The sequence below is a fragment of the Schistocerca gregaria genome, chromosome 4 (assembly GCF_023897955.1).
Source record: "Schistocerca gregaria isolate iqSchGreg1 chromosome 4, iqSchGreg1.2, whole genome shotgun sequence".
Taxonomy (NCBI): domain Eukaryota; kingdom Metazoa; phylum Arthropoda; class Insecta; order Orthoptera; family Acrididae; genus Schistocerca; species Schistocerca gregaria.
The window spans coordinates 120427412-120454472 of NC_064923.1; the positions used below are offsets into that span (position 1 = coordinate 120427412).

At 41.2% G+C, this 27061-nt stretch overlaps 1 protein-coding gene across 1 annotated transcript in view; it reads left to right on the plus strand.

Annotated features, from left to right (window-relative positions):
* LOC126266748 (L-asparaginase-like) overlaps nt 1–27061 on the plus strand; it is a 358132-nt gene that overhangs the window by 94458 nt on the left and 236613 nt on the right. Inside the window, exon 2 of the mRNA XM_049971252.1 lies at nt 19185–19325. Within this exon, the coding sequence (XP_049827209.1) occupies nt 19185–19325 (141 nt within the window). The remainder of the gene's footprint in view (nt 1–19184; nt 19326–27061) is intronic.

Here is a 27061-nt window from a genome sequence, read left to right on the forward strand (position 1 = left end):
TATTTACGCCATTGCACATAAGCTTCGGAGAGACGACATGGACTGGACGACCAGGGCAGTTCCCTGTTGCACTTCACTGATAACCTTCTTCTGGGTGAGAGTAGTTTATGTTAGGCTTATGTCTGGCTGCGACCCAGGGTGGTTTTAGCTGAGGCTGTTCTATTGCAGTTAATTTAGTCCACCTAGAGTCTACTATCCGAACGACATTTGCCTGTCGTCAACACCTTGTTGCAGTATTCTTCGATGTGCACGAAACTTACGATACATTACACCACATCATCCTTGCTGCATTACATGAGTGGAGCCTCCATGGCCCACTTCCAATTGTTATTTAGAACTTCATGTTGCAGTTTTCAGGTACAGGTTGGCGCCTCCTGTAGCACATCCCATCTGCAGGAGAATGGGGTACTGCAGTGTTCTGTTTTGAGTGTCCCTCTCTTTTCAGTGACTACCAGTGATCTGGTGGCGGCTGTGGGACATATTGGTCCCCTTCTTTGGATGAAGATGACTTTTGCATTTATTCTTATTCATCCATGATGGGCATTGCTGAACACAGACTGCAAGGAGCAGTACTCTAAGTGCAATCTTGGGCTCTTACTCATGACTTCCAGTTTTCGGCTGTCAGGATATGTGTTATGAACTTCTGTCATCACTGTACATGCATCCCACTCTGGATTTGTACCTTGATGGCCAGCCCCTCAATACGGTGGACTCTCATCGTATTTTGGGACTGCTCTTTGATGCCCAATTGACATGGCTTCCCCATCTGTATCAACTAAATCAGACATATTTGGCGCACCTCAACACTGTGATACGTCAGCAGTACCACTGGGGTGCGGAATGCTCTAGTCTGCTATGTCTTTACAAAACCTTTTTTCAATCCCATTTAGATTATGAAAGTCTCGCATACAGTTCAGTGTCACATTTGACGTTACAGATGTTGGATCTGATCTACTGTTGTGGGGTACAACTCGCACCTTTTTGGCTAGCCCCATGATCAGCCTCCTAGTGGAGGCAGCGTTCCTACCACTGAGGGCTCTGCACCAACAAAGTTGAATACTTATGCATTACACATCTGAATCTCCAGGGGGCATCCAAACTACCATTTCCTTTTTCCAGACAGAGAGACCAACCTCTCGCAAGGGTAGTCCAGATCTGGGGTTATGATCACCGTCTGCATCCAGTCCCTTTTTTCAGAACCCCATCTTTCCCTTCTACCAACTTTTCTCCAGGCCCCTGGACATGCACCTACATGTTTCATCCCCATCCACAGTCCTGCCGTCAGCTATCACAAGATCTGAAAGGCCCTTCACCGCCAATTACTTTCCATTCTTTGCGCGGTTTGGGTCTCAGGAGTTGTCTATTCTGATGGTTGCCAGTCACAGTGGTTGTTAGTGTCCATGCAGAATGTAATGAACTCTGTTCCTTGCTGGATGGTTGAAGTTTTTTCACTGCAGAGTTGCTATCCATATCTTGTGCTTTTGAGCATATCTGTTCCTGCACCAGTAAGTCTTTCCTCATCTGTAGTGACCCCTTCAGCAGTTTACAAACTCTTGGCAATTGTTACCCTCGCCATCCTTTGATCCTTTGTGGACACTTAGTGGTCTTATCTGGACACTGGGTCAACATGGGAGCCCAGGGAATGAACTCGCTAACAGGCTGGCCAGATTGGCTAACAGGAAGCTGCTTCTTGTGGCTGGCATTCATCACCAGACCTTCTATAGGTATTATTCTGTCCAGTTGTAAGGAGTGGGATACAGAATGGCATACTCTGACTCTGCTGAAAAATTACGGGCAATAAATGAGACCACGAATTTGTGAAGGTCCTCAGTGTGGGCCTCTCCCAAAGACGTCATTGTCCTGTGCCATCAGCCATACTTGGCTGACTCATGGTCATCGCCTCCATCATAAAGATCTCTCATTGTGGCGCCAATTTGACGGTGATCCACATTTTGTCAGACTGTCCTAATTTAGCCAGCCTGCCGCTGTGTCTTAATGTTAATGACTTGCTACCCCTCGTGTTAGCAGTTGATGGCTCAGTGGCTGACCTGGTTGTAAAATTTACTCGTGAAGGCTGTTTTTATCACTTTTTCTAAGGGAAGGCACCTCATCCTTGCAGCCCATTCAGGCCTTGGCAGGACATCCTATCGCTTCCTCTGTCCCAGTCAGGCAATGACAGTTTGGGCTTGGTGGTCCGCTCCAGCTCACCCCCTGCCCAGTGTGTTCCTCTTCTTCCCTTCCTCTTCTTCCCTTTCTCTTGTGTTCTGCCTGACCTGATGTACTCTCCCCCCGCCCCATTTTCCTGTGCTTCTCTCGCCACATCAATGGCGCTAATCTTTAGTGTGTATTATTGGATGATATGTGCCTGTTAAGTGGTGGGGGGGAGGGGGGTATGTCCCCCATCAGTTTCTTCCGTTGAGGGCCTCCAGCTGCTCCGTGGATGGGGCACCTTGCCCACCTTTCTTCCTTATGCCCTTTTTTCTTCTTCTCTCTTGTTCCTTTCTGTAAGCTTCGTTGACCTCTAAGCTCCTAAGGTCCTTCTTCGCCCATTCCAGGTAGGAGGGACTGATGACCTCATAGTTGGGTCCCTTTAATGCTTAAACCAAGCAACCTACCTTTTGCAAAGTCCATAATATTTCCTATACGACTCCAGACATGAAAGTGACTTTTTGGCAAATATAGCATAGAAACAAAAAGCTTTTTTGCCATTTGTTTAATATGCCAAACTGTCGTACACACAGATAAAGATAACCAGAGATTTTTCAGTGGAATAATTGTAATTGCTTTAAGTGCCATTCAAACTCTGATGAAAGAAGAATTGGTGTGGGTTTGCAATAATATAAATGAAGCAATTCCATTTTTTTATGTGGCAATGGGCTTATTAGAAGGTATTGCCCTCTCTTGTGCTCTTTTATGTTTTTAATTATTAAGACTCTGTTGCTGTTGCAACTGCATTAGTATGTTAGTAGAGTTAAATTGTGCTAACTCTGCTACATTTTGATGAAATTAGCCACATTTTACATGGCAACAAACAACAGACATATTATACGCAAATGCAACTAAGTGGTTCCAGAGACATTTTCAAGTTGCAAATGTATATGATGTATATATGGAGACTGAAGTGACAAATGGAAATTTGTGCCCAGGCTGGCATTCGAGCCTGGGTTTCCTGATCGCTAGGCAGAACAACTTGGTACAAATTTTCGTTTGTCGCTTCAGTCTGCATATATACCATCACAGATGCTTGAGAGTTGAAAAGATAGTTCGAATTGCTTACAAAATTCCCTTCCTGCCTTGTAAAATTTGGCTTATTTTATCAAAACTTAGAGGAGTTTGCACAATTTAACTTTACTAACAAGCTACTGCAGATTTAACTATATATATATATATATATATATATATATATATATATATATATATATAGTGTGTGTTGTTGTCTTCAGTCCTGAGACTGGTTTGATGCAGCTCTCCATGCTACTCTGTCCTGTGTAAGCTTCATCCTTCTGAATCTGCTTAGTGTATTCATCTCTTGGTCACCCTCTACGATTTTTACCCTCCACTCTGCCCTCCAATGCTAAATTTGTGATCCCTCAGGACATGTCCTACCAACCGATCCCTTCTTCTGGTCAAGTTGTGCCACAAACTTCTCTTCTCCCCAATCCAATTGAATACCTCCTCATTAGTTACGTGATCTATCCACCTTATCTTCAGCATTCTTCTGTAGCACCACATTTCGAAAGCTTCTATTCTCTTCTTGTCCAGACTAGTTATCGTCCATGTTTCACTTCCATAGATGGCTACACTCCATACAAATACTTTCAGAAACGACTTCCTGATACATAAATCTATATTCGATGTTAACAAATTTCTCTTCTTCAGAAACGCTTTCCTTGCCATTGCCAGTCTCCATTTTATATCTTCTCTACTTCGACCATCATCAGTTATTTTACTTCCTAAATAGCAAAACTCCTTTACTACTTTAAGTGTCTCATTTCCTAATCTAATTCCCTCAGCATCACCCGATTTAATTTGACTACATTCCATTATCATCGTTTTGCTTTTGTTGATGTTCATCTTATATCCTCCTTTCAAGACACTGTCCATTCCGTTCAACTGCTCTTCCAGGTCCTTTGCTGTCTCTGACAGAATTACAATGTCATCGGCGAACCTCAAAGTTTTTATTTCTTCTCCATGGATTTAATACCTACTCCGAATTTTTCTTTTGTTTCCTTTACTGCTTGAATAACATCGGGGAGAGGCTACAACCCTGTCTCACTCCCTTCCCAACCACTGCTTCCCTTTCATGCCCCTCGACTCTTATGACTGCCATCTAGTTTCTGTACAAATTGTAAATAGCCTTTCGCTCCCTGTACTTTCCCCCTGCCACCTTCAGAATTTGAAAGAGAGTATTCCAGTCAACATTGTCAAAAGCTTTCTCCAAGTCTACAATGCTAGGAACGTAGGTTTCCCTTTTCTTAATTTTTCTTCTAAGATACGTCGTAAGGTCAGTATTGCCTCACGTATTCCAACATTTCTACGGAATCCAAACTGATCCTCCCCGAGGTCCGCAACTACCAGTTTTTCCATTAGTCTGTAAAGAATTCGCGTTAGTATTTTGCAGCTGTGACTTATTAAACTGATAGTTCGGTAATTTTCTCATCTGTCAGCACCTGCTTTCTTTGGGATTGGAATTATTACATTCTTCTTGAAGTCTGAGGGTGTTTCGCCTGTCTCATACATCTTGCTCACCAGATGGTAGAGTTTTGTCAGGACTGGCTCTCCCAAGGCCGTCAGTAGTTCCAATGGAATGTTGTCTACTCCCGGGGCCTCGTTTCGACTCAGGTCTCTCTTCACGCATTATTATATCTCCCATTTCATCTTCATCTACATCCTCTTCCATTTCCATAATATTGTCCTCAAGTACATCGCCCTTGCTTAGACCCTCTATATAATCCTTCCACCTTTCTGCTTTCCCTTCTTTGCTTAGAACTGGGTTTCCATCTGAGCTCTTGATATTCATACAAGTGGTTCTCTTATCTCCAAAGGTTTCTTTAATTTTCCTGTAGGCAGTATCTATCTTACCCCTCGTGAGATAAGCTTCTATATCCTTACATTTGTCCTCTAGCCATCCCTGCTTAGCCATTTTGCACTTCCTGTCGATCCCATTTTTGAGACGTTTGTATTCCTTTTTGCCTGCTTCATTTACTGCATTTTTATGTTTTCTCCTTTCATCAATTAAATTCAATATTTCTTCTGTTACCCAAGGATTTCTAGCTGCCTTCATCTTTTTACCTACTTTATCCTCTGCTGCTTTCACTACTTCATCCCTCAGAGCTACCCTTTCTTCGTCTACTGTGTTTCTTTCCCCCATTCCTGTCAATTGTTCCATTATGCTCTCATTGAAACTCTGTACAACCTCTGATTCTTTCAGTTTATCCAGATCCCATGTCCTTAAATTCCCACCTTTTTGCAGTTTCTTCAGTTTTAATGTACAGGTCATAACCTATAGATTGTGGTCAGACTCCACATCTGCCCCTGGGAATGTCCTACAATTTAAAACCTGATTCCTAATTCTCTGTCTTATCATTATATAATCTATCTGATACCTTTTAGTAGCTACAGGATTATATATATATATATATATATATATATATATAGCTGTTTCGTATATTTAAAGGCGTGGACACCATGACTTTCAAAACTCATCTGACTCCCTGTCCAGATGAAAATAGATTTCAGTACATTTGACGAACTACAGATATTTGAGGTGAAGTAGTTCAGTCCTTTACTCTGTACAGGTATAAGAACAAAAATTTTGTACACTTTATATTTTGACTTTTTTCATATTTCATAGATCGTTGAATTGTAGCAAAAACAGCGGTCCCCTACAATTGCAACAGAGGAGACGAACTATTCTGGGTGGAATTATTAACCTGTTTTTTCTTTCAGAAAGGTGTAATCTGAGGCGAGTTCTGAGTAACACGTCTCTTGTTACCATGATAAATTTTGTTTCTTCTGCCAAAACATAGCAGAGTTTACACAATTCAACTTCATTAACATGCTAATGCAGCTGTAACTGCAATAAAATCCTGTATGATTAACTATTATTAAACAAACAACTGCAAATAAAGCAGGTCAATAGCTTGTGAAATAGTTCATTATCGGTATAAAAATAAATGTGTAATCTCTTCACTTACGTTGTTACACTCCTACACAAGTTCTCCTTGCGCTAGCTATCGATAGTCCTGGAAAAATCATTCCATTGAAAAATCTGTAGTTATAACTACTGCAGTATATAAAAAAAGTTACACATATTAATTACATACAAATTAACTCTTCTTTTCGTGTACTGTCATTTCCAAAAACTCTTTTAGGCATCTGGGACCATTTACGAAGTATGATGTATGTTATGAATAATTCACTATAGCCGTATCGTTGCGCACACAGGCGAGAGTGTGTGTGTGATGCATAAAATCCATTTTTTAAAATGAACAGTCGAGATCGCAACAATATTTCTGTATTAACTGGTTTTGGCTCATCTACAAGTAATCTTCAGAATTTTTATGGTTGGTACTGGCGGCTCCTCGGATTTTTCGTGATACCACGGTCGTGATATCACGAAAAATCCAAGGAGCTTCCAGCATCAGCAATAGGGGGCCAAAAAAATCCTGAAGATGGCTTGCAGATAAGCCGAAGCCGGTTAATAGAGAAATATTATTGCGATCTCGACTATCCATTTTTAAATTTGAAATCAGATCGCTGCTCTCCGTGGACTATGTTGTCAAATTTTATAAAATCCATTTTCTCGAACTTGGAGGAAGTTGTAGACCCCCTCCCCAAGTCTGAAGAAAAATTGTATGTTATCTACATTTGAAACGGAGCTGTGTGTGACCCAACATGTACCAATTACAGACTCATAGCGACCACTATTTTTCATTCCAAACTGTCCGAATTTAATGTTGTGAGGTATGTAATGCTTATATATCCCTGTAACAGTGACCCCTAATGAAAAGATAGGCAGTTCATCATGAAGCAGGTATACGAGAGTATAAGTAATAAAAGAATGAATTTTTCGTCGACTAGTCTTTGTACTATCGTTTGAGAAAGATTGTAAGTAGCCAATGTAGCACATCGTCAATCTGCCGCCCCGACGCAGGAAAAGAATGTTCCCTTCATTGCAGATATCCGGCAGGTGCAAATCCTCTGCGTGAACGCTGTCACTGTGTGCTGCCCCATTAGATAACACGGACATAGTCTTGGTGCTGGTTCAAGTCACCTCTTGCTGAGCTCCAATTAAACTGGTAACCTGCTTTCTTTATGTATGAACCGTAAGGAAGTAAGTAGCTCCAGCGTTTTTAAACTTGCTGTTTTGTTGGCTGCTGTGCAGGTGACGACGGCTTTGATAAATAAGTAGGGTACGACCTCACCTGCTAGAGTGGGCGAACTTGGTCGTGATGTCTTAAGCGCCCATGTACACGTTCAAACGGAGGAAGTCGCTGGTGGTGTGATAGCAGAAAGTGCATGTCAGTAGAACCTGTATCATCGAAAGAAAACAGGCCGCCATGGCGTCGAAACCTAAGGGAGAATCGGCAATATAGCTTTTTCTGTGGCCGGAAACATCGCCCCTCTCTCCCCCCCCCCTATATAAGAAAACCGTCATTATGGATGAAGGGATGAATGAGCAGGCTAGAGGAGAGGTGAAGCGCGACATTTCTTCAAACACAACGGCTTTTACTGGACGAAAACTCGTACCGAAGCTTAGCTAGGACAATTTTAGATTGCTTTTGGATTTTGTGCAACACTCCTAATGGAGGAGGTCACAATGCTGAGAAAGAAATTACTTTCTCCGAAAAGTTATCGGCTGTTCTCGTTTAGTGCCACCCATGAATCACAGTTTTTCCGAGAGATTATGCCTTTGGTACATAAACGTCCCCGCTGTCGGCGGTACTTCTGTCCGAGGTCTTAGTGACATACTTTTATGTAGGTGGTACTGCGAACGCAGAGATTTACTTTTTAATTTCCTCTTCTGTTTTTATCTGCACCCTACGCTCTCTTAACTCCCAGTATATTTCATTTAATGGCGCATCATGTTTGTTCCTGTTGTGGTAATCTTCGCTTCTTATGTAAAAAAGAAACGACTTCAGATTATCTTTTTGAGTTAAACCTCAGGCGTTCTTATCACAAAGGTGTCATATTCCAACTTCTTTCTCTTGGAAATCACTTTGTCAACTTGGCTGCAGATGTCTTCCACGCTTGAAAGCAGACCTATGAGTGAATGTTTCAACGTCTGTTGACAACCTTCCTGTAACATTGGCTGTGTTTCCACACACGGTTAGAGGACTTCCCTTCAGTAGAGCAACAGACAGCAACAGGGGATAAGGGGGGTAATCTAGTTTAGGCAGTCTGCACAACCCCGTAGAGTCTTTCGTATGCGCTAAAAGAGGCACGTAAATGGACACCAAGATAAAACTAGCGTCAGCTTTGTTTGCTACGCCAGGTTGCTCACCTACAGATTTCGACGGATAAACTGCAGCTGCAAATAGACACTGAGGGAGACTTGACAGTGGCAAATGCCATACCGTATTCCCGTCTGCAAAAAATTCCTCGTCCACCCACCAACGGTGCTAAATCTAGTATAAAACGTTTACTCCTTCTCTACAGCCTCGTTGGTGGATGATAAGTCGGCTCCACCAAGTTGACAGTCTGTGTACTCCCACTATCGTAGATTCATCGTGGTGATCGAAAATTAAAGTGCAGCTGGTGCTAGTATTTGACTGCAGGTAATTACTACTATTGTGCAACCTACACCAGTCTGCTCCACATCCTAAACAACAAATGAGTAATGTAGATTCGCTTTCCTCAGCATCCTAAAGGCCATGTTTCTTTTCCATCTCACTCCCATCCCCCTCCACTGATTTACTACTGCATTTCTAATGGAATCCACTGAACTGGGTGGTGCAATGATATTATTTTTTAATTTCTTTTGTGATGTCTGTTATAACCTGATCGTACACCTATACGCAATTTTTTTCGCGGTGCACAGTGCATAATGTTACATAACGGAAATAAGATTGCCTAAACAAAAGCGTTAGACAAAGAAGGGAATGAAGGTCAATTTGGTTTAGACATATTGTTCTATTTATGTGTAAAATGTCTGCAAAAATGAATCAGCAATACAAAAAAGCGCAATGTTTGCATCAAGTATTTCAATGTTATTTTGCGCATACACATTCATTCTCAAATTAGTGCCTGAAACATGATTATCAACTCTAATGTGAGCACTCCAACGCTATTTCCATACGTAAAAAGTTACAAGTAACAACTGACAGTCGAAGTTAGGCCTAAGGGATAAATGTCGCAAAACTAACCTGACAACACTTTCAACTCCAGAAAATGTATGCAAGCTATAATACTACGCTAAGGAGGCAAGTACGCAAATAAGCAGTCTGGTTTATGGAAGAACGTAATTAATTAGGTCTTCTCGTGATCTACGTCACAGTTCACCTTCAGATTAAATATTTCCACATCTAAATTGGTCTTAAGCACTTTTTTGTAGGGACAAAGATATTCATCCTTTGTATACTGTAGTGTTACGTGATGACTTTCTAAGTCCATGTATGATCTGTCAGCCTGATGCATGTGTGTCACCTTTACCTTGTAAATACTTTTCGCCTGCCGTTCTCGAAGTTAATTATTTTTGTGGTTCTGCTGTGCAGTGCCACAGTTCCGTGTCATTGGACTACTTCACCTTGTTGCGATGTGGAGGCGATGGAAGAGAACTTCAGTCTATCCAAACTACTAAACAACGCCAACAGTTTTGTGTCAACTCCTCTGTGTTACACACGCAGTATTTTTCTTGTCCAACCTCGGTTAGAATAATGGGTGAACAGATCTATCTAAGTTTGAAGCTCATGACATATTACTACATACAGGGTGAAGCGAAATTCACACACTCGGACTTCACAGCGCGATTCCTCAGAAGCCAGGGATAAAAAACCTCTCAAAATTTCGTCCAGAGAGTACATCCGGCAGAAAAAAGGACGTTAAAGAGTGGCAATCTTGCAACAGTGTGATCATATGTACGGTAACTACCTCTGTCAGCACAAGTTTGTCGTGCTGTACAGTTGATGCAGCAGATAGTTTTGTGTTAGCATGCAGGAGGCCGATGGTTCGACCTTGGGTTGAGGCACATGCTTTTTATTTGGTAAATGTAGTCCTGGTGGTACGGTATCTGGCATCTTAATCGTAAACAGCGATTGCAGCGGGCCCTCTAGAAAACATTTGCACTTACATACTACAATAATATAAATGGAAGATTGTCCAGTTTTGAAAGAAGCCTTTTCCACATCGTGGGCGTGAATTTATTCGCACCACTTCGTCTCCTAGATGCGAAACCTGTTTTCTTTGTACCCTCCTCTAATGGTCCCATAGATTAGTACCAACTATTATTTTTGCCTCGTTCAGCTCCATCACATTTCGTTATGACCTTACATTACCAGTAAGAGTAGCAATGTGCTTTGCAAATAATGCCCAAGTCAGTTACTATTTGTATGTGTTATCACCATGGTCCCACTAACTAGGCCTTTCAAAACTGAGTGAGGTATCCGAATGCTGTTTAGTATGTATTTCAATGCATTATTATTATCATTATCATTACCATCACCATCATTCTATCAATGGGACTGTGGGAACATTACTTCTATTACCGTTAGGGAAACAGTGTGATTCGAAACCGAGCATTTCACAATTAGCGGTGTCAGAAGGGTAATGCACAATAGGTGGAGCAGTGCGCAGGAATGACGGTGTGTTTATACTGTATGTGCTATCCCCCAGAAGGGGCCAGTTGCGAGCAGAGTAACGTGCAAGTGACAGAGTCCAATGTACATCGCTACACGTATCGAATTTTCTCATTGTAAACCTCTAAACCAGAGTGGCAGACCTATAGCATACACAAACAATAAATATGTGGATATGCTTCTGGTCCTTGGCGCATCTGATAAGCACGCTGGTGTTGCCGCTCATGAATATGCTGCTATATATCCTCGTCGACGCCATCCAGATAAAAATGTGCTACATCGTCTGGAGCTGCAGCTTCGGAGTCAGGTTTTCTGCTTCCACCATCGCATGACAGAGGTCGTCCATGGACTCGCCGTGCTGCAGCTGCTGAGGAAGCTATTCTGGAGGCCATACCCCAAGAACCTCAGTGAAGTACACGTAGCGTAGCAAGGCAACTGAGTGTCTCGCAACTCACGGTCGTTGACATGCTGCACGAGTACGGACTGCACCCCTATCATTGTGCTTTCACGCAACACCTGCATCCTGCAGATCGCAATCTCCGGATATATTTCTGTGAATGATTCCAACCACAATAGGAAGGCAACGATAACTTTGTGAACACAGTAATATGGTCCGATGAAGCAGCATTCATTTGTGAGGGTGTCTTCAATATGCACAATGTCCACCATTGGTGTGAGGTTAACCTGCGCGTAACCGGGGCCGGAATATTGGGCGACAGTGTTTGGGCCCCTACATGTTGCCTGACTGGTTGCATGCACGAAGGTATCATGCATTCCTCTCAAACTATCTGCCTGATGCGCTGAAAGATGTTCCACCACACGTTCGGCAGAGGATATGGTTCCAACATGATAGTGCACCTCCACACTCTGTAATTACAGTATTTGGACGGAGCATTTCCAGGGAAATGGCTCGGATGTGGAAATCCAATTCTATGGCCACTGCATTCACTTGACCTAAATCCCCTTGATTTCTTCCTGTGGGGACACCTGAAGGAACACGTGTACTTTAATCCGCTGACGAATGTGGAAGGATTGGTAGCGTGAAATCATGCTCCTGATGTTACTATGGATGCAGCTTTGCTGCGAAGGGTGCAGAGCTGTATGATCCTGCAGGTTGCGCAATGTTTGGGCGTGCAGGGAGGTCGCTTTGAGCAACTGTTGTTCTGAGGACAACGTATTCCGTTGTGAAGGTCATGCACTCATTAATATTGTCACTTGTCGCTAATGTGCGACATCTGAGCGCTCCTATTAGACGTAGTATTAGACGTAGTATAAATGTCAAGTAGGTGTTCTGTTGTTGTACTGTGCTGTAATCTTTAGCAGCTTGAAATTGATATTGTTTTTGCAGTTATTTGCAGTTATTTTGTCCTATGACAGATTTGTTTCAACTGTCTGTTATTTGTCTAGCCACATATTTGTTATGTTCAACATCACAAAATTTTGTAAATTTAGGATGCATGTGACCTAAGAAACGGTGTATGTTAGAGTATGGAATATCAGAATGAAATTAGCAAGTAAAAGAAAATGTGCCCCAATCGAGGATCGATCCCTCGACCTCCCGCATGCTAACCCAAACTCTATCTACTGCACCAACTGTACAGCATGACTAATGTGTGCTGACAGTGGTAGTTATCATACATGTGGTTACAGTGTTGCCAGATTGCCACTCTTTAACGTTCTTTTTCTGCCAGATGTATTCACTGGACGAAATTTTGTGAGAGACTTTTTTTTTTTATTGCTGGCATGTGAGGAGTCACATTACGAAGCCCGAGTGCGTGAATTTCGCTTCATCCTGTAGATGTATACTACTTTGACATTAGCAATCGAGAGACTGACAGTTCTTATAACGATTCTTCATGTTTTTTTGTTTACATTTTTGTGCACGTAGTTTTGCTCCTTGGCCTCCGTCCAAACTGCGACTTCCAAACAACAAGCACAGCGGTTAGGGAGCTTTTTATGGAATAGCGCCACAACACTAGAGAAGCATAATCGATGATATTGTCTGACAGTTATTGCCTTTATTACAAACGACCCAGGCCTACTAGAGGTTTTGTGTACACACACACACACACACACACACACACACACACACATACACACACACATACACATACATCTTGCATGCTTATCATAAAATGCAAGTATGATTACAGACCTTCAGAAAAATTTGAGCAAAATAAAACTGTGTTCTTTCTCAAAATATGTAAGATTTCACACTTTGCATACTGAACATAAAAATTAAATACTTCCGCATCTAAATTGCCCGCATTACTTACTGAAATCCACACAGCTTGCATAATATGCAAATGTATCTACAGACCCGAACAAAAATTCAAGAAAATAAAATTATAAAACTGCTCGAATTATGTAAGATTTTGCGCACTTTTCTAATTCCATCGTTCCTTCCATTCAATATTTCTGCATCTAAAAAGATTACGAAAATACACACGGTTCACTTACTGACAACATTAAACTCAATTACAGCACTACTACAAATTTAATCTACAGCCTAAAGCAAACCAAGAATTAACAAAGAAAACAATAACACCAAAAATATCTTGGTATGCATTCAACATTGCAATATAATCAGAGTGGCTACGACTAGCAAAGTATTAAGCGTTGTAATCTTTTGTTATTACGCAATGGAAAACTGTATTCACTGTGTAATATATACCATAATGCCTCATTAAAGTAAGCATCGCAGATAGAGGAAATACTGTATAATTGATTAAAAATCGGTGTGCATCTGGAGTGGTCATAGATACTATGGGTGTTATTAAGTGGGGGAGGGCGTTAGATACTGTAGGTGATAGCTAGTGGAGGCGGGAGGGGGGGGGGTGTTCCAGATACTGAGATTGTTAGCTTATGGTTCATACTTGTAAGTTATAACCCATAATATGTTGCAGTTTATGTGGTTATCAGAAGAAAGGGGCCTGCCCAGTAACTAACACCTCTCCCAGTAGCTGACACACCTAGTAGCCATCAACCATTGCAGATACACATATTTTAATAAATTATGCAGTATTTACTTTCTTAGTGATATAATGCTAACTTTATGAGCCAAGAATATTATAATATAAATTAAAGAGGAATACAGGGTGATGACAACGATAATATTGCGATATTTGGTGTAAGCACTGCACTTTTTTGTATTGCTGACGCATTTTTACAGAGGTTTTAGCGTTTTAAAAATACACTGTGACACTTGATAAGCAAATATAGGTGTGAGAAATAATTTGAGGCTTTCTTGTGTCGTAAAAAAAGCTCGGTACTCACATCGATTTATGAATATTGTCACATATGATGACATGCTGACAGTAGTTGATTATGTTTGGCGTTTTTGACGTTTTCCAGGATGGTATTTCAAGTAAAACTCATCCTTGACAACTACATATGACTATCTCGTTGCCGGCTGGGGTGGCCGAGCGGTTCTAGGCGCTACAGTCTGGAACCGCTCTACCGCTACGGTCGCAGGTTCGAATCATGCCTCGGGCATGGATGTGTGTTATGTCCTTAGGTTAGTTAGGTTTAAATAATTATAAGTTCTAGGGGACTGATGACCTCAGAAGTTACGTCCCATAGTGCTCAGAGCCTTTGAACCATTGACTATTTCGTTAAAGCTGGTAAGAACCGAGCCCGCTGCGTATCGCATAGCTGAGCGGCGGAATAATAGAAATCAAAGCAAGGCCACGCGAGAGTGAATGAGGGGCTCTGCTGCACAACTTCACAACGTTCAGGTTTCAAGAGAAGAGAGACGTAGTACAACTAGATAGACCTACAAATTAATCATACATCGTAACTAGAAATCTTCAATATTCAATAGCAGTGTGTGGCTGTTAGGATGCCATAACAAGAAAAATCTGAAAAATTGCAATTACGTTGAACTCGTAAATTTTCTCCGTGAATGACAAATTAATAATCATTTAGTGCAGTATTCTATGTTTACAGGTGTGTTAAATCTAATATAATATGACTTGACATTTTCTGTCTGAAACAATCATGAATAACACAAGATAGAAAAAAGACTCGAATTTCGTCTCTGTTGCTCTGAATAAAGCAACTTGGGTATGCAATTTCTCACCGGTCTCTTTTACTGCTCTGCTATATCGCAGCTGTTGGTCATGGCAAGGAAAAGCTTCTAAAAATCTGAACATATTCAGAGTGTCGATGGAGTTGTTGGCCGTTTGAATGTACTGCCGTTTCTCTCATCGAATTCAGTGCTGTCGCAAGCCGTGTCAAAGACCAAAGAATGTAGATTTTTTTCCTCACTTCGGTCTTGCTACTTTTTTCCAAGTAAAAAAAAAGGAACCGGGGCTCTAGATGTGGAAATAAAGAAATGTCTCTTGGGCAATGGTGTTTTGCACCTCGTTTTGTAAAACCTACTTCAGTGAATTGGCTTCACTGTTCAAGAAGATAATAGCTCCAGATAAGTGGGACGGAAATCCTGTACTGCTGCTCGCGCATTTGAAATCATGATGCAACGTCTCAATTTAAATTCATTCTACATACTTCGGCAGATGTTTTTCTCTTAAATTTACGCCTTATTTGATACAATGCAAAGAGAGCTTACGAACTGGCTAATATGTAACAAGAATTAATGAATTCGAAGAAGTGTTGGAAACCAGATGCGAAGTATTTGAAATAATGTGAGTGAACAATTAATAATCCGCATTTAGATGAACCAGAAACAGCCTAGAAACATTTGACAAGCCTTTGAATGATGCTCGACCATGTACAGCAAATGAGTTGCCGATTGAGAATTCTAAATTCAGTGTTTAACTTAGAATCTCAGAATTTCGAAGAGTACTAAAGGATATTTGTATAGTAGATTACACATTCGTAGACCATGCAGTCTGCTGTTGAGTGGGCTTGTCGTATTTCTGTTTTCTATGCCTGAATGAGCAAAAAAAAAAAAAAGTATCAAATTCTTTGTAATAAAGAATCCTTCAAATATCAGGAAAGAAAATACCTTCCTTACAAGTGATGTCGATGTTACTGTTCTCACTCATTCAAATTTCCTGATAAAGAGTGAATATAAGGACACAATAACATTGGCAACAGTGGCAATCCCACTGCGGATTCTTCTATGTCACGAACTTACGAAATTTTCAGTCGCTATTCTTCTTTGTTGCTGATTTTACAGATGCATTTCAATAACGTTTTCCGTTCAATGATCGCACTGAAATTTTCAAGGATTATACTAAACATTTATCTGGATATTGTTTACAATAGTTAATGGCGGTGTGTGGCTATGACACATTTCTTTGATCTGTAGCAGCAGATATGAAAAGCAACAATTTTAGAGCGTGAAAAATTTTTCACTAGAGAACCGTACAAAAACTAGGACAAGGGATGCAAGTGGTAAAAGTAGTAGTAAATGTGTGCCCCTTGCTGCTGACAAAATAGTTCTTGTTCACTAATGTTTGCCCATAGAAAAAGGTTAATCGAAAAAATGGAATAAAACTGGAACCGTCGATCAGATACCAGTTGGAATCGGTTGCCGAATTTCACTTAGTGGTCTCCTTAGGTCATTAACGTGTGAGCGGGTAAGCTGTAACAGTTAATATAATTTGCATAGGAATAGTAACTGTATCGACATAGCATTTAACTGCTTAATTTCAAATAACAGTATCTGAGGTGGTAAATGTTTTACCGCTTAACTTCACCTAGTAATAGTACCTCAAAGCCACGCAACAAGAGACAAATATCCTTTAGTACTCCTTAAGATTCTGAGTAAAAAATTAAACTTCAAATTCTTAATGGCACCTAATGTACTCTTCACGATATCGAGCTTCATTCATAGGCGCGTTAAATGTTTCTCCAATATATTTTGTTTCTTAATTTTAGTCGAATCACTTCACAAAACATGACCGTTTTTTCTATGTTTCAGAAAAACAAATTTCATTGTTCACATTTCATCTAATGCAGAGGCTACCTGATTTAGGTTTCAGCAGTACACGAAAAAATGAGTTCAGACCCATTTTGACAGCCACTTCTGCACGATACCACGCCATTTATAGGAGAATATTTTGGATTCATTGAGAGCCACCTGTTTGTAGACAGAGATAGGCGGCAATCCCTGGCGAACAAATTGGTGGCATATTGAGCTGGCAACGTCTCGGGTGACGAGACGATGAACTCATTACCGTACGCTGCTTACGGAGCGTCTCGACTGCAGTGCGAACAGTATTAAAAACGCTCTCTGCGGGACGCTGTAGTTACTTTTTTGTGATTTTCCTTTTTTTTAAAGCATCATCATATGTTAAGCATACAATTTGTAGTTGGCATTCGAACGCTTCTTGATATTTTTCCTCGGTTCTTATTTTATGGCTGCTGTGAGCACTATGGGACTTTACATTGAGGCCATCAGTCCCCTACACTTAGAATTACTTAAACATAACTTACCTAAGGACATCACACACATCCATGCCCGAGGCAGGATTCGAACCTGCGACCGCAGCAACAGCGCGGTTCCGGACTGAAGCGCCTATATCCGCTCGCCCACAACGGCCGGCTCTTATTTTATGATGCTAGTGTTCAACAAAGGAGTAATAATCGTCAAAGTTGGTGTAGCGGTTCCGCATTATACAAGGCAAGGTGTGTCCTTTAAACTGTCTTCGTGTTGTTTATAGTGCGTGGATATCGGAGCTTCTTGGGACAAGAAGTTTCTTCGCGCCGATGAAAGAGTAGTTTGAATTTTTTGGGTCTGTAGTTTCTACCTTGGCGATGCAGGTATGCGGCGGATACGAGGGCTGTTCAAAAAGTATTGCATCATATTTTTTTTGTTCAAGAAACCAACGATGATATAGGGGCGCTCTCTCTCTCTCTCTCTCTCTCTCTCTCTCTCTCTCTCTCTCTCTCTCTCTCGGTTTGTTTTTGTAGGCATACCTAACCCATATGCCATTCTTTCTTTTTTTTTCATGACTGTGAAAACAGCCAGTCGCTGCCTAGCCGCGGACAAGTGAACACGTCTGAGTGATAGTCATCGAATTTGGTGTTGTGGGCAAAATGACAAAATAAGTGGAACAGCGTTACTGCATCAAATTATGTTTTAAGCTTGGCGATCATGAAGTTGAAACAATACGCATGATTAGACAACTGTTTGGGGATGAAGAAATGAGTACCACACAGATGGAGTGGTACAAGAGCTTCAAGGATGGCGGCTTATGAGTAAGGAGTTAAAAGCACGTTCGGGTAGGCCCTCAACATCCGCAAATGAGGTTGTTATTGATCACGTAACGACCCCGGTGATGCAGGATAAACGAATTACGATGAGAGAATTACAGACGTGGATGAAATTAGTATTGGTTCAATTCGTTCCATTTTAATGGAAGATTTGGACCTCAGGAGGATCTCAGCAAACTTTCTGCCAAAGTTACTAACAACTTGGCAGAAGCAACTTCGTTCGGAGATTGCAAAGGGCTTCTTGGATGCTGTGGACAGTAATCACAACTTTCTTAATACAATGAGTCTTGGGTTTATGAGTACGTTCCAGAAACAAAGTTCAAATGATCACAATGAAAGCATCCATCATCACTGGGACCCAAAAATGCGTGGCAGGTCGCAAGCAATGTGAAAATAATGCTCACCCTCTTTTTTTATTCGAGTGGCGTGGTCCATCATGAGTAGCCCCTAAAAAAGGTGCCAAAGTCAGTAAGGACTACTGCTAAGAAGTTCTGTGTCGCCTTTCTGAAGCAGTGAGAAACAAACGGTCGGACTTGTGGACAGTGGGCATTTGGTACCTTCAGCATGTTAATGGAAGTGCTCATCATCAGTTAATATAGATGCTTTTGGCTAAACACGACAGCCTCCCTATTCCCTGGACCTAGCACAGAGTGCCTTGTGGCTTTTCCCTAAACCGAGAAAGATTCTGGAAGGTATCCGATTTCCGAAGAGGGAAGACATTATGCAGAATTTGACGGAGCAGCTGAGCCTCATACCAGAAGAGGCTTTCCGGTGGTATTTCCAGCAGCGGCAGCAGCGTCGGGAGAGATGTGTGGAAGCTGAAGGGGACTATTTTGAAGGTGATTAGTGTAAAACAATTGCATCTGAATAAAGACTGATTATATAAATAAAAATCGGATGCTTTTTGAACTGGTATTGCGGCGGCGTTTCCGAACGAGGTGACCGAATAGCCCACAAATCTCACATGCTGACGCGTGACAAACAATTTCTGATCGTCAGTGAGTGTACTTCCATATAACACTATTGTTGTAACAGAACGATTTTGCGGTCGACCGACTGAAGAAACGTTGGTGCGCTTTTAGGCTTGAGTGTGTATCTGCTTAGAGAGAGAGTGAGAGAGAGAGTCGTAAGTAAGAAAAGAGAGAGCAACTGAGAGGGTGGCGCAGCCAGGGTAGCCTCTGACACGTGTGCGTGTGTTCACAGCGCCAGCCCCAGCTCGCAGGTGCTGGTGCCCATCCCGAACGAGTTTGGCCGCATGCTGCTGAGGAACCCCGTGCTCCACGACGCCAGCTACTGCCAGCAGCGTTTCGGCGCCTCGCCGCCGCCCGACACCTTCGTCCTGCCGTAAGTAGCCAGACAGCACTCGCTGATACGTATATCACCGCTTGCTGGCGTTTAACCGAGACACGCGCGCTTAAGTACGCAGCTTAATGAAGCCATTGGGTCCCAGCCTTAACGACGCCTCCTGTTACTTTCCTCTCGTCATCGTCTTTCGTAGATCCCATCAGGATGGAAAAACTCCAGGGATGTGCAACGAGCCAAGAACTTCGTCGACACATTTTAAGCGGTCGTTCAGGGACACCTTGTAAGCACGCCTGTTTTAGTATAATGATCCACGAACTCCAGTGGCTCGTTAGAGTAATTAACTAATTACGATTTATTCGGTTTGTTACCCGAATAACTTTTGCCTCTGTAGAAGTACTTTCGCAACATGAAAAAGCCTGTATTATGCGATATACGACCGTATAAAGAGGAATCGTTGTTTAATGTTGTTAGCAAAAATCTCGAAAACTTCTTGACCCATTTACCTTACATTTTTGCACGATGCTCTAATACACGTTCGGATGAACATAAGCTACATTGGAACCTCCCAACAGATAAAAAATATGTATAGCATTAACATTCAGTGTAACCTAGCAACAGTTTAATATTCCGTAGCCTCGCAATAATAATGTGACAAACCTACTAATAAAAAATGTGACTCATATGTAACCTTTCAATAATTAACTGTCTGTGAATCTAAACTGCTTAATTTGGACGTCAGCAGTGTTGCGTCATGGCCCTGAGAGATCATACTGAATAAATTGAAAATTCTTACCTCAATGAAGTCGCCGGATAACGCGTATATATCTGCTCCTATAAGGAATTTTTCTGGCACACCCCAGTGCAGTCCACTATATTTGCCATGTATAGAAAGAAACAACTGATTTTTCTTTATGATTATCGGGATGACAATGGATTGGAGAAATTAGTAGATATTTTAAATTCAGATGAATGATTGTCAAAAAGTTCATTATATAAAAAAGATTATTATTAAAATATTTTTGAAACATTTACATGGGACTTGCTATAACAATCTTACAAATTTAGTTTAACAAACTCCATATGCGCGCGGCTGTTTTTACCTTGCACTACATCGCTCAGGCACCGCCATCGCTCCACACCACCGGCCCAACACTGCTCTCTGGTCTGAGATTCACTTATAGCTTACATATCGCAGGCAGCACGTGAGCAACCATCGAAATTACATCTGCTCGAGAGCGCTAGCAATAAATTCCTTAGTCATGGACTTCTTACAAAATACTTTTTTAATATACGTGGTATATAAATATACAGCGTGTTTCATAACTACACCGACAAACTTCGAGGGGATGTAGAAGCTGTCTTGAGAATAAAATCACATCTAACGACGCTACAGAGCGTCCAAGTTTCGTAGCTTTGGGATCCAGCGCACTGTACACTATGTGATCAAAAGTATCCTGACACACCACAAAAATCACGTTTTCCATATTAGGTACATTGTGCCGCCACTTACACTCAGGTGATCCATATCAGCGACCTCAGTAATCATAGACATCTTGGAGCAGAATGGGGCGCTCCGCGGAACACGCTGACTTCGAACGTGGTCAGGCTATTTGGTGTCACTTGTATCATACGTCTGTCCGCACGCGAGATTTCCACACTCCTAAACATCTCTATGTCCACTGTTTCCGATGTGACGGTGAAGTGGAAACGTGAAGGGACACGTACAGCCCAAAAGCGTACAGGTCGACCAGGTTGACCGACAGAGACCTCAGACAGTCGAAGAGGGTCGTAATGTGTAATAGGCAGACATCTATCCAGACCATCACACAGGAATTCCAAACTGCATGAGTATCCACTGCAAGTACGATGACGGTTAGGTGGGAGGTGAGAAAAAACTTGGATTTCATGCTCGAGCGGCTGCTTATAAGCCACACATCACGACATCACGCCAGTAAATGCCAAACGACGCCTCGCTTGATGTGAGAAGCGTAAACTATGGACTACTGAACTGTGGAAAAACGTTGTGTGGAGTGAAGAATCACTGTACACAATGTGGCGATCCGATGGCAGTGTGTGCGTACGTCGAATGCCATGCGTGTGTAGTGCCAACAGTGAAATTCGAAGGCGGTGGTGTTATGGTGTGGTCGTGTTTTTCATGGAGGGGGCTTGCACCTATTGTTTTGCGTGGCACTGTCACAGCACAGGACTACATTGATGTTTTAAGCACCGCCTTGCTTCCCACGGTTGAAGGGCAATTCGAGGATGGCGACTGCATCTTTCAACACGATCGAGCACCTGTTCATAATGCACGGCTTTTGGTATAGTGGTTACACGACAATAACATCCCTGAAATGGACTGGCTTGCACAGAGTCCTTATCTGTATCCTATAGGACACCTTTGGGATGTTTTGGAATTCCGACTTCGTGCCAGGCCTCACCGACCGACATCGATACCTCACCTCAGTGTAGCACTCCGTGAATAATGTGCTCCCATTCCTCAAGAAGCCTTCCAGCAGCTGATTGAATGTATGCTTGCCAGAGTGGAAGCTGTCATCAAGGCTAAGGGTGGGCCAATACCGTATTGAATTGCAGCATTACCGATAGAGGGCGCCATGAACCTGTAAGTAATTTTCAGCGAGGTGTCCGGATACTTTTGATCACATAGTTTATGTATACTAGCTAAACGCCCGCTGCATCGCTCGCGTAGACTGTATGACCAGCACAGATTTTTGTTTTTGTTTCAGTTAATCGAGTTTTTTATGTTATTCACACATTACAACACCTTCTAAGCTTTTCATGCTAATAAAGACAATATAACTGTGATCTTTTCCGAAAGTGCTTCTTACCAACAAGCGATTCTGGTAGTTGACTTCCAAATTTTTTGTTTAACATGCCTGTTGATTTCTTGTGGAGATATTTCCACAGTAACTTTCATCCCCTAAAAAATATTTCTCTATATCCAACCGAGAAGTGAAATACCAATTTTCATAAATTTAGCTTTAAAATGTTTTAAATCTAACGAAATATTGTCTTAAAAATTTTCGTCCCCTATTGCACTCCCTTAGGGATTGAATTTCCATTGACACTGAAACACGTATTTTTTTGTTATTTCTAACCGAGAAGTCAAATACCACCTGTCATAGATGACATATTTTTCTTGATTTAGTGCATATTAACACCTCTGAATGTTGCCTACCCTACAATCTTAGCAACAACATTAGTGGTGATATTTTCAAATGAACTAACAACCATTATTTTCTCCCATTAGTTGTTGAATCTCCAAAAATGCTGAAACACGTATTTTTCATCTCTAATCGAGAAGGACGTCACCAGTTTCCAAAGATTTAGCTTTAAAAGTGCTTTCATAATAAAATATTTTCGTAAAAAATCTCATCCCTTATTTCAGTTTCCAAAACACTGAAACATTGTAAAACGTATTTTTTTTTTACCGAGAAGTCAAATACCAGTGTTCATAGTTCTAGCTTTAAAATACTTTAATAGTTCTTTAATAGTGACACGTTTTCAAAAAAAGAGCTTTCAAACAGTTTCACCCCAAAGGGCTAAATTTCCAAAAATACTGAAACATATTTCTTTATTTTTGACCGAGAAACCAAAACTAATTTTGGTAGGTCTAGCTTCAAAATTGCCTTAATAGCGACATTTAATACAAAAAAAGTCTTCGACCCCTATTTTTCCCCCTTAACGTTGGAATTTCGAAAAATACCTTCTTAAACGACGCCTACAGTATAAGGTCCACACCCTCTCCAAATTTCAACTTTCTATCCTTGGTGATGGGGTGGGCGTCGGTCAGTCAAAACATGTATACAGTGATTCTGTGATGTTAGAAGCTTGCAGGGACGATCAAGAAGGATACATGTATTAATTTCAGGTAGCGGACCGCTGGGAAAAAACTAGTGTCAAAATCGTTCTGAGACCTCTGGCAGTAGAATACACGTACCACTAATGTTGGTGGTGGTGGTGGTTAGTGTTTAACGTCCCGTCGACAACGAGGTCATTAGGGACGGAGCGCAAGCTCGGGTTAGGGAAGGATTGGGAAGGAAATCGGCCGTGCCCTTTCAAAGGAACCATCCCGGCATTTGCGTGAAACGATTTAGGGAAATCACGGAAAACCTAAATCAGGATGGCCGGAGACAGGATTGAACCGTCGTCCTCCCGAATGCGAGTTCAGTGTGCTAACCAGTGCGCCACCTCGCTCGGTCACTCATGTTGTTTGCTAAGATTGTAGGGTAGGCAACATTCAGAAGTGTTAGTATGCACTAAATCAAGAAAAATATGTCAAACATGGGCTATAAAGTGCATACCTTAAGAGGTATGAGGATTTGTTCAATAGTGATGTGTTTCACAGTAGTGAATAAGAACAAGTGCTCACGGCTCCTCAAACTTACATTTTAGAGCCCATGTGTGCTAGACATTTTATCTTATTTTGGTCAATACGACCGACTCTGAAAGTTGCCCACCCGAATATCTTAGCAGCAACATTACCGGCATATGTTGCCAATATCAGAGGAATTAGAAAGATTTTACTTATTCGTTTCCATGCCGTGGTCCCTTGACTGAAATATCTTTTTCCTTCCCCATCGTATCTGAAAATTTCTGTCATTACGGAATCATTTTGTATGTACAAACACAATGAGTTGCATAAAATAAATTTAATTTCTTTACCGGTTTCGGGCACTTAGTGCCCTTCTTCAGAAGGCTGTACAGGAAAAGACACCAAAAATAAGTAGAAGTCAGAAACGAATATTAATATTAGGGACGAAAGGTTTCGCAAATATTTTAAAAGTTAAAAAATGGTATATACTTATGCCTATCGCACTGTTTGCGAGTGTCAGTAGTAAAGTACATACAGCAAAACTGCCATGGTCCTAAAAATACATGCTGGAGCAATATGTAATGTAATACTGGATCCATTAATACAGGGTGTACATAAAGTCCGGGAAAACTTTCAATTATTTATTGCACAAGAACCAAACATTCTACAGATATAATACATATGACATTTTGAAGAGCAAACCTTAGTTTTTTTTTTTTTTTTTTTTTCTTCATGTATCCCGCCACAGCGTAGTTTGGTAATTTGCCGATAGCGCTAGTCGCAAACACGGCGAGTACGACAAAAACAAGTTGCTACAGCTGTTCAGAGGATGTTTAGAACCAAGTGCGGTAAGAAGCCACGAACAAGGAATGCTATTTACCACAGGCACAACAAATTCGTGACGATGGGTTGCTTATGCCCGGCAAAGAGAAGTGGAATTCCCAGTGTGAGTGAAATGAATGTTGAGCGCATACGAGACACATACATGAGGAGTCCAAAGAAATGGGTGCGTCTTGCATCCCGTAGACTCTAAATGGCTCCAATGACAGTGTGGAAAGTCCTGCGACAGAAGCTATCTATGAAACCATTCAAATTGGAGCTTGGGCAGAAGCTCAATGACAAGTTTTTTGAGTTTTGTTCTCAGTTGCAACAATTGAATGAAGATGGGGATGGCATTGTTGACCGCTTAATTTTTAGCAACGAAGCCACTTTTCACAGTAATAGGAAAGTGAGCAGGCATAATTGTCTAATCTGGGGTACAAAGCATCCATACGATTGCATTGAATTTGAGCGCGATTCCCCAAAAGGTAACTGTCTTTTGTGCCTTGTCACGTCGAAAACTGTACGGGCCGCCTTTTTCGCGGAGAGCACTGTCACTGGATATTCCTACTTGAACTGTTTGTAGAAATGGCTGATGCCTCAAATGCAGTCGGACTGTCCGTTCAACTTTCAGTAGGATGGCGCTCCACCCCATTTTCATCATGAAGTTCGTGAGTATCTGATCACGGAGCTGCCTCATCGATGGATCGGCCGTGCTACAGAAGGGGACAGCTGTTTCATGAAATGGGCTCCCCGATCACCAGATCTAACTCCCTGTGACTTTTTTCTGTAAGGACACATTAAAGATCTGATGTATGTACCGCCTCTACCACGTGATGCAGCAGAGCTCCGGAAGATAATACGGGAAGCGACTGCCACAGTGGACGATATCATGCTGGGATGGGTTTGGTAAGAATTCGATTACCGTATTGATGTCTGCTGGATCACTCATGCTTCGCATACCGAATGTTTGTAAAAAGACGTTTTCAGAGTTTCTCTTCAAAATGCAATATGTATGACATCTGTACAATGTTTAGTTCTTGTGCAATAAATAATTGAAAGTGTTCCCGTACTTTATGTACACCCAGTACAATAAGAGCTCTCAGATGCCTACATGTGGTTCACAATGTCTGCATAAAACTAGTACAAAGATGAGAAATACAAAGTGCAGACATCACGCCAGAACACGAGTCCAGCAGCTGATGATATGTATATCTTGACGTAGGTGTCAAAATTGGTGTGGAAGTTCGATAAAATAATAAAAAGAAGTTAACCATAGTTGTCATAATGCACAAACAAAATTGTAAGTGGATATAAACAGCATATTAAAAAAAGAATTGTAAAATTGCAGTACTGTACAATCAGAAATATAATTGGACTCCATAGCTGTAGATAGTTAATTATATGAGCCTATTAATTTTCACAGGTAAAATTTTATTATTAGGTAAGTTACCCGGTACTACAGATACTTGTTCTTAGTTATATTCAGTAAGCTGCAGTCAGAACGATGTGATCAGTATGTTAGATTGACATTTCTCACTAGTGGCTATATGCAGATTGTCACTAATTTCCTATTTATTACCAGTAAAGTTTTGAATAGTATTTACACACTAAAACTTGACCACATCCTGCTGCATTTAGCTGCTGTTAGTTAGCTATATAAAATCATTTTTAAACAGCTGCTCATAGCTACAATTATTCCACCTTTTACTATTGGTACATTTGTTACAGGTAACTAGTCTTCGATAGTAACTAATTTGATTTAGTATTTTTTTAAATATGCCACTTATATCCACTTACAATTTTGTTTGTGTCTTATGACAACTATAATTACTTTGTTTTATTATTTTATCGTACTTTCAACCCCACTCTCAGACCAATTTCAAGATAGACGTATCACTGGCTGATTGACTCCTGTTCTGGCGCGATGTCTGCACATTTTTGTTTCCCTTCTTTCTACTAGTTTTGTGCATACAATGAAATACATGTAGGCATTTGAAGCTCCAATTATATGAATGGCTTTGGTATTGCATTACTTATTGCTCCTACATATATTTTTGAGGACCATGGCAGTTTTGCTGTATGCACTTTATTATTGACACTTACAAACAATGCGATAGGCATTAGTATGTACCACTTTTTTATTTTTGAAATATTTTTAAACTTTTTTTGCCCTAGTTTTAGTATTCTTAATTGACTTCTACTTATTTGTGGTGTATTCTCCTGTACAGTCTTCTGAAGAATAGCAGTAAGTGCCCAAAACCAGTTAAGATATTAAATTTCTTTTATGCAACTGGTTGCTTTTATTTCATTCTACAGGATGATTTTTCCCACCGTGTACAAACTCTAGGCATTGATCGATGAGAGGATACGAAACAAAAACGGTATAATAAACTTATGTCCGGAAATGCATCGCTTCAATCATACATTGTTAGAGACTAATGTGTATTACGCACTGTACCATGCAGCCACAGTTGTAGGGTGCGTTGGAAATGACTTGCATGTGTCTCAACGCATGCTTGTACGCGCCTTATCACAGTCTGTCTCTCACGTTCACAGTGGCCAGGCCGCGTCCGAACAGTGCTCCTCCAGTGTCTCCACATCTGGAATGTGTTCTGCAAAC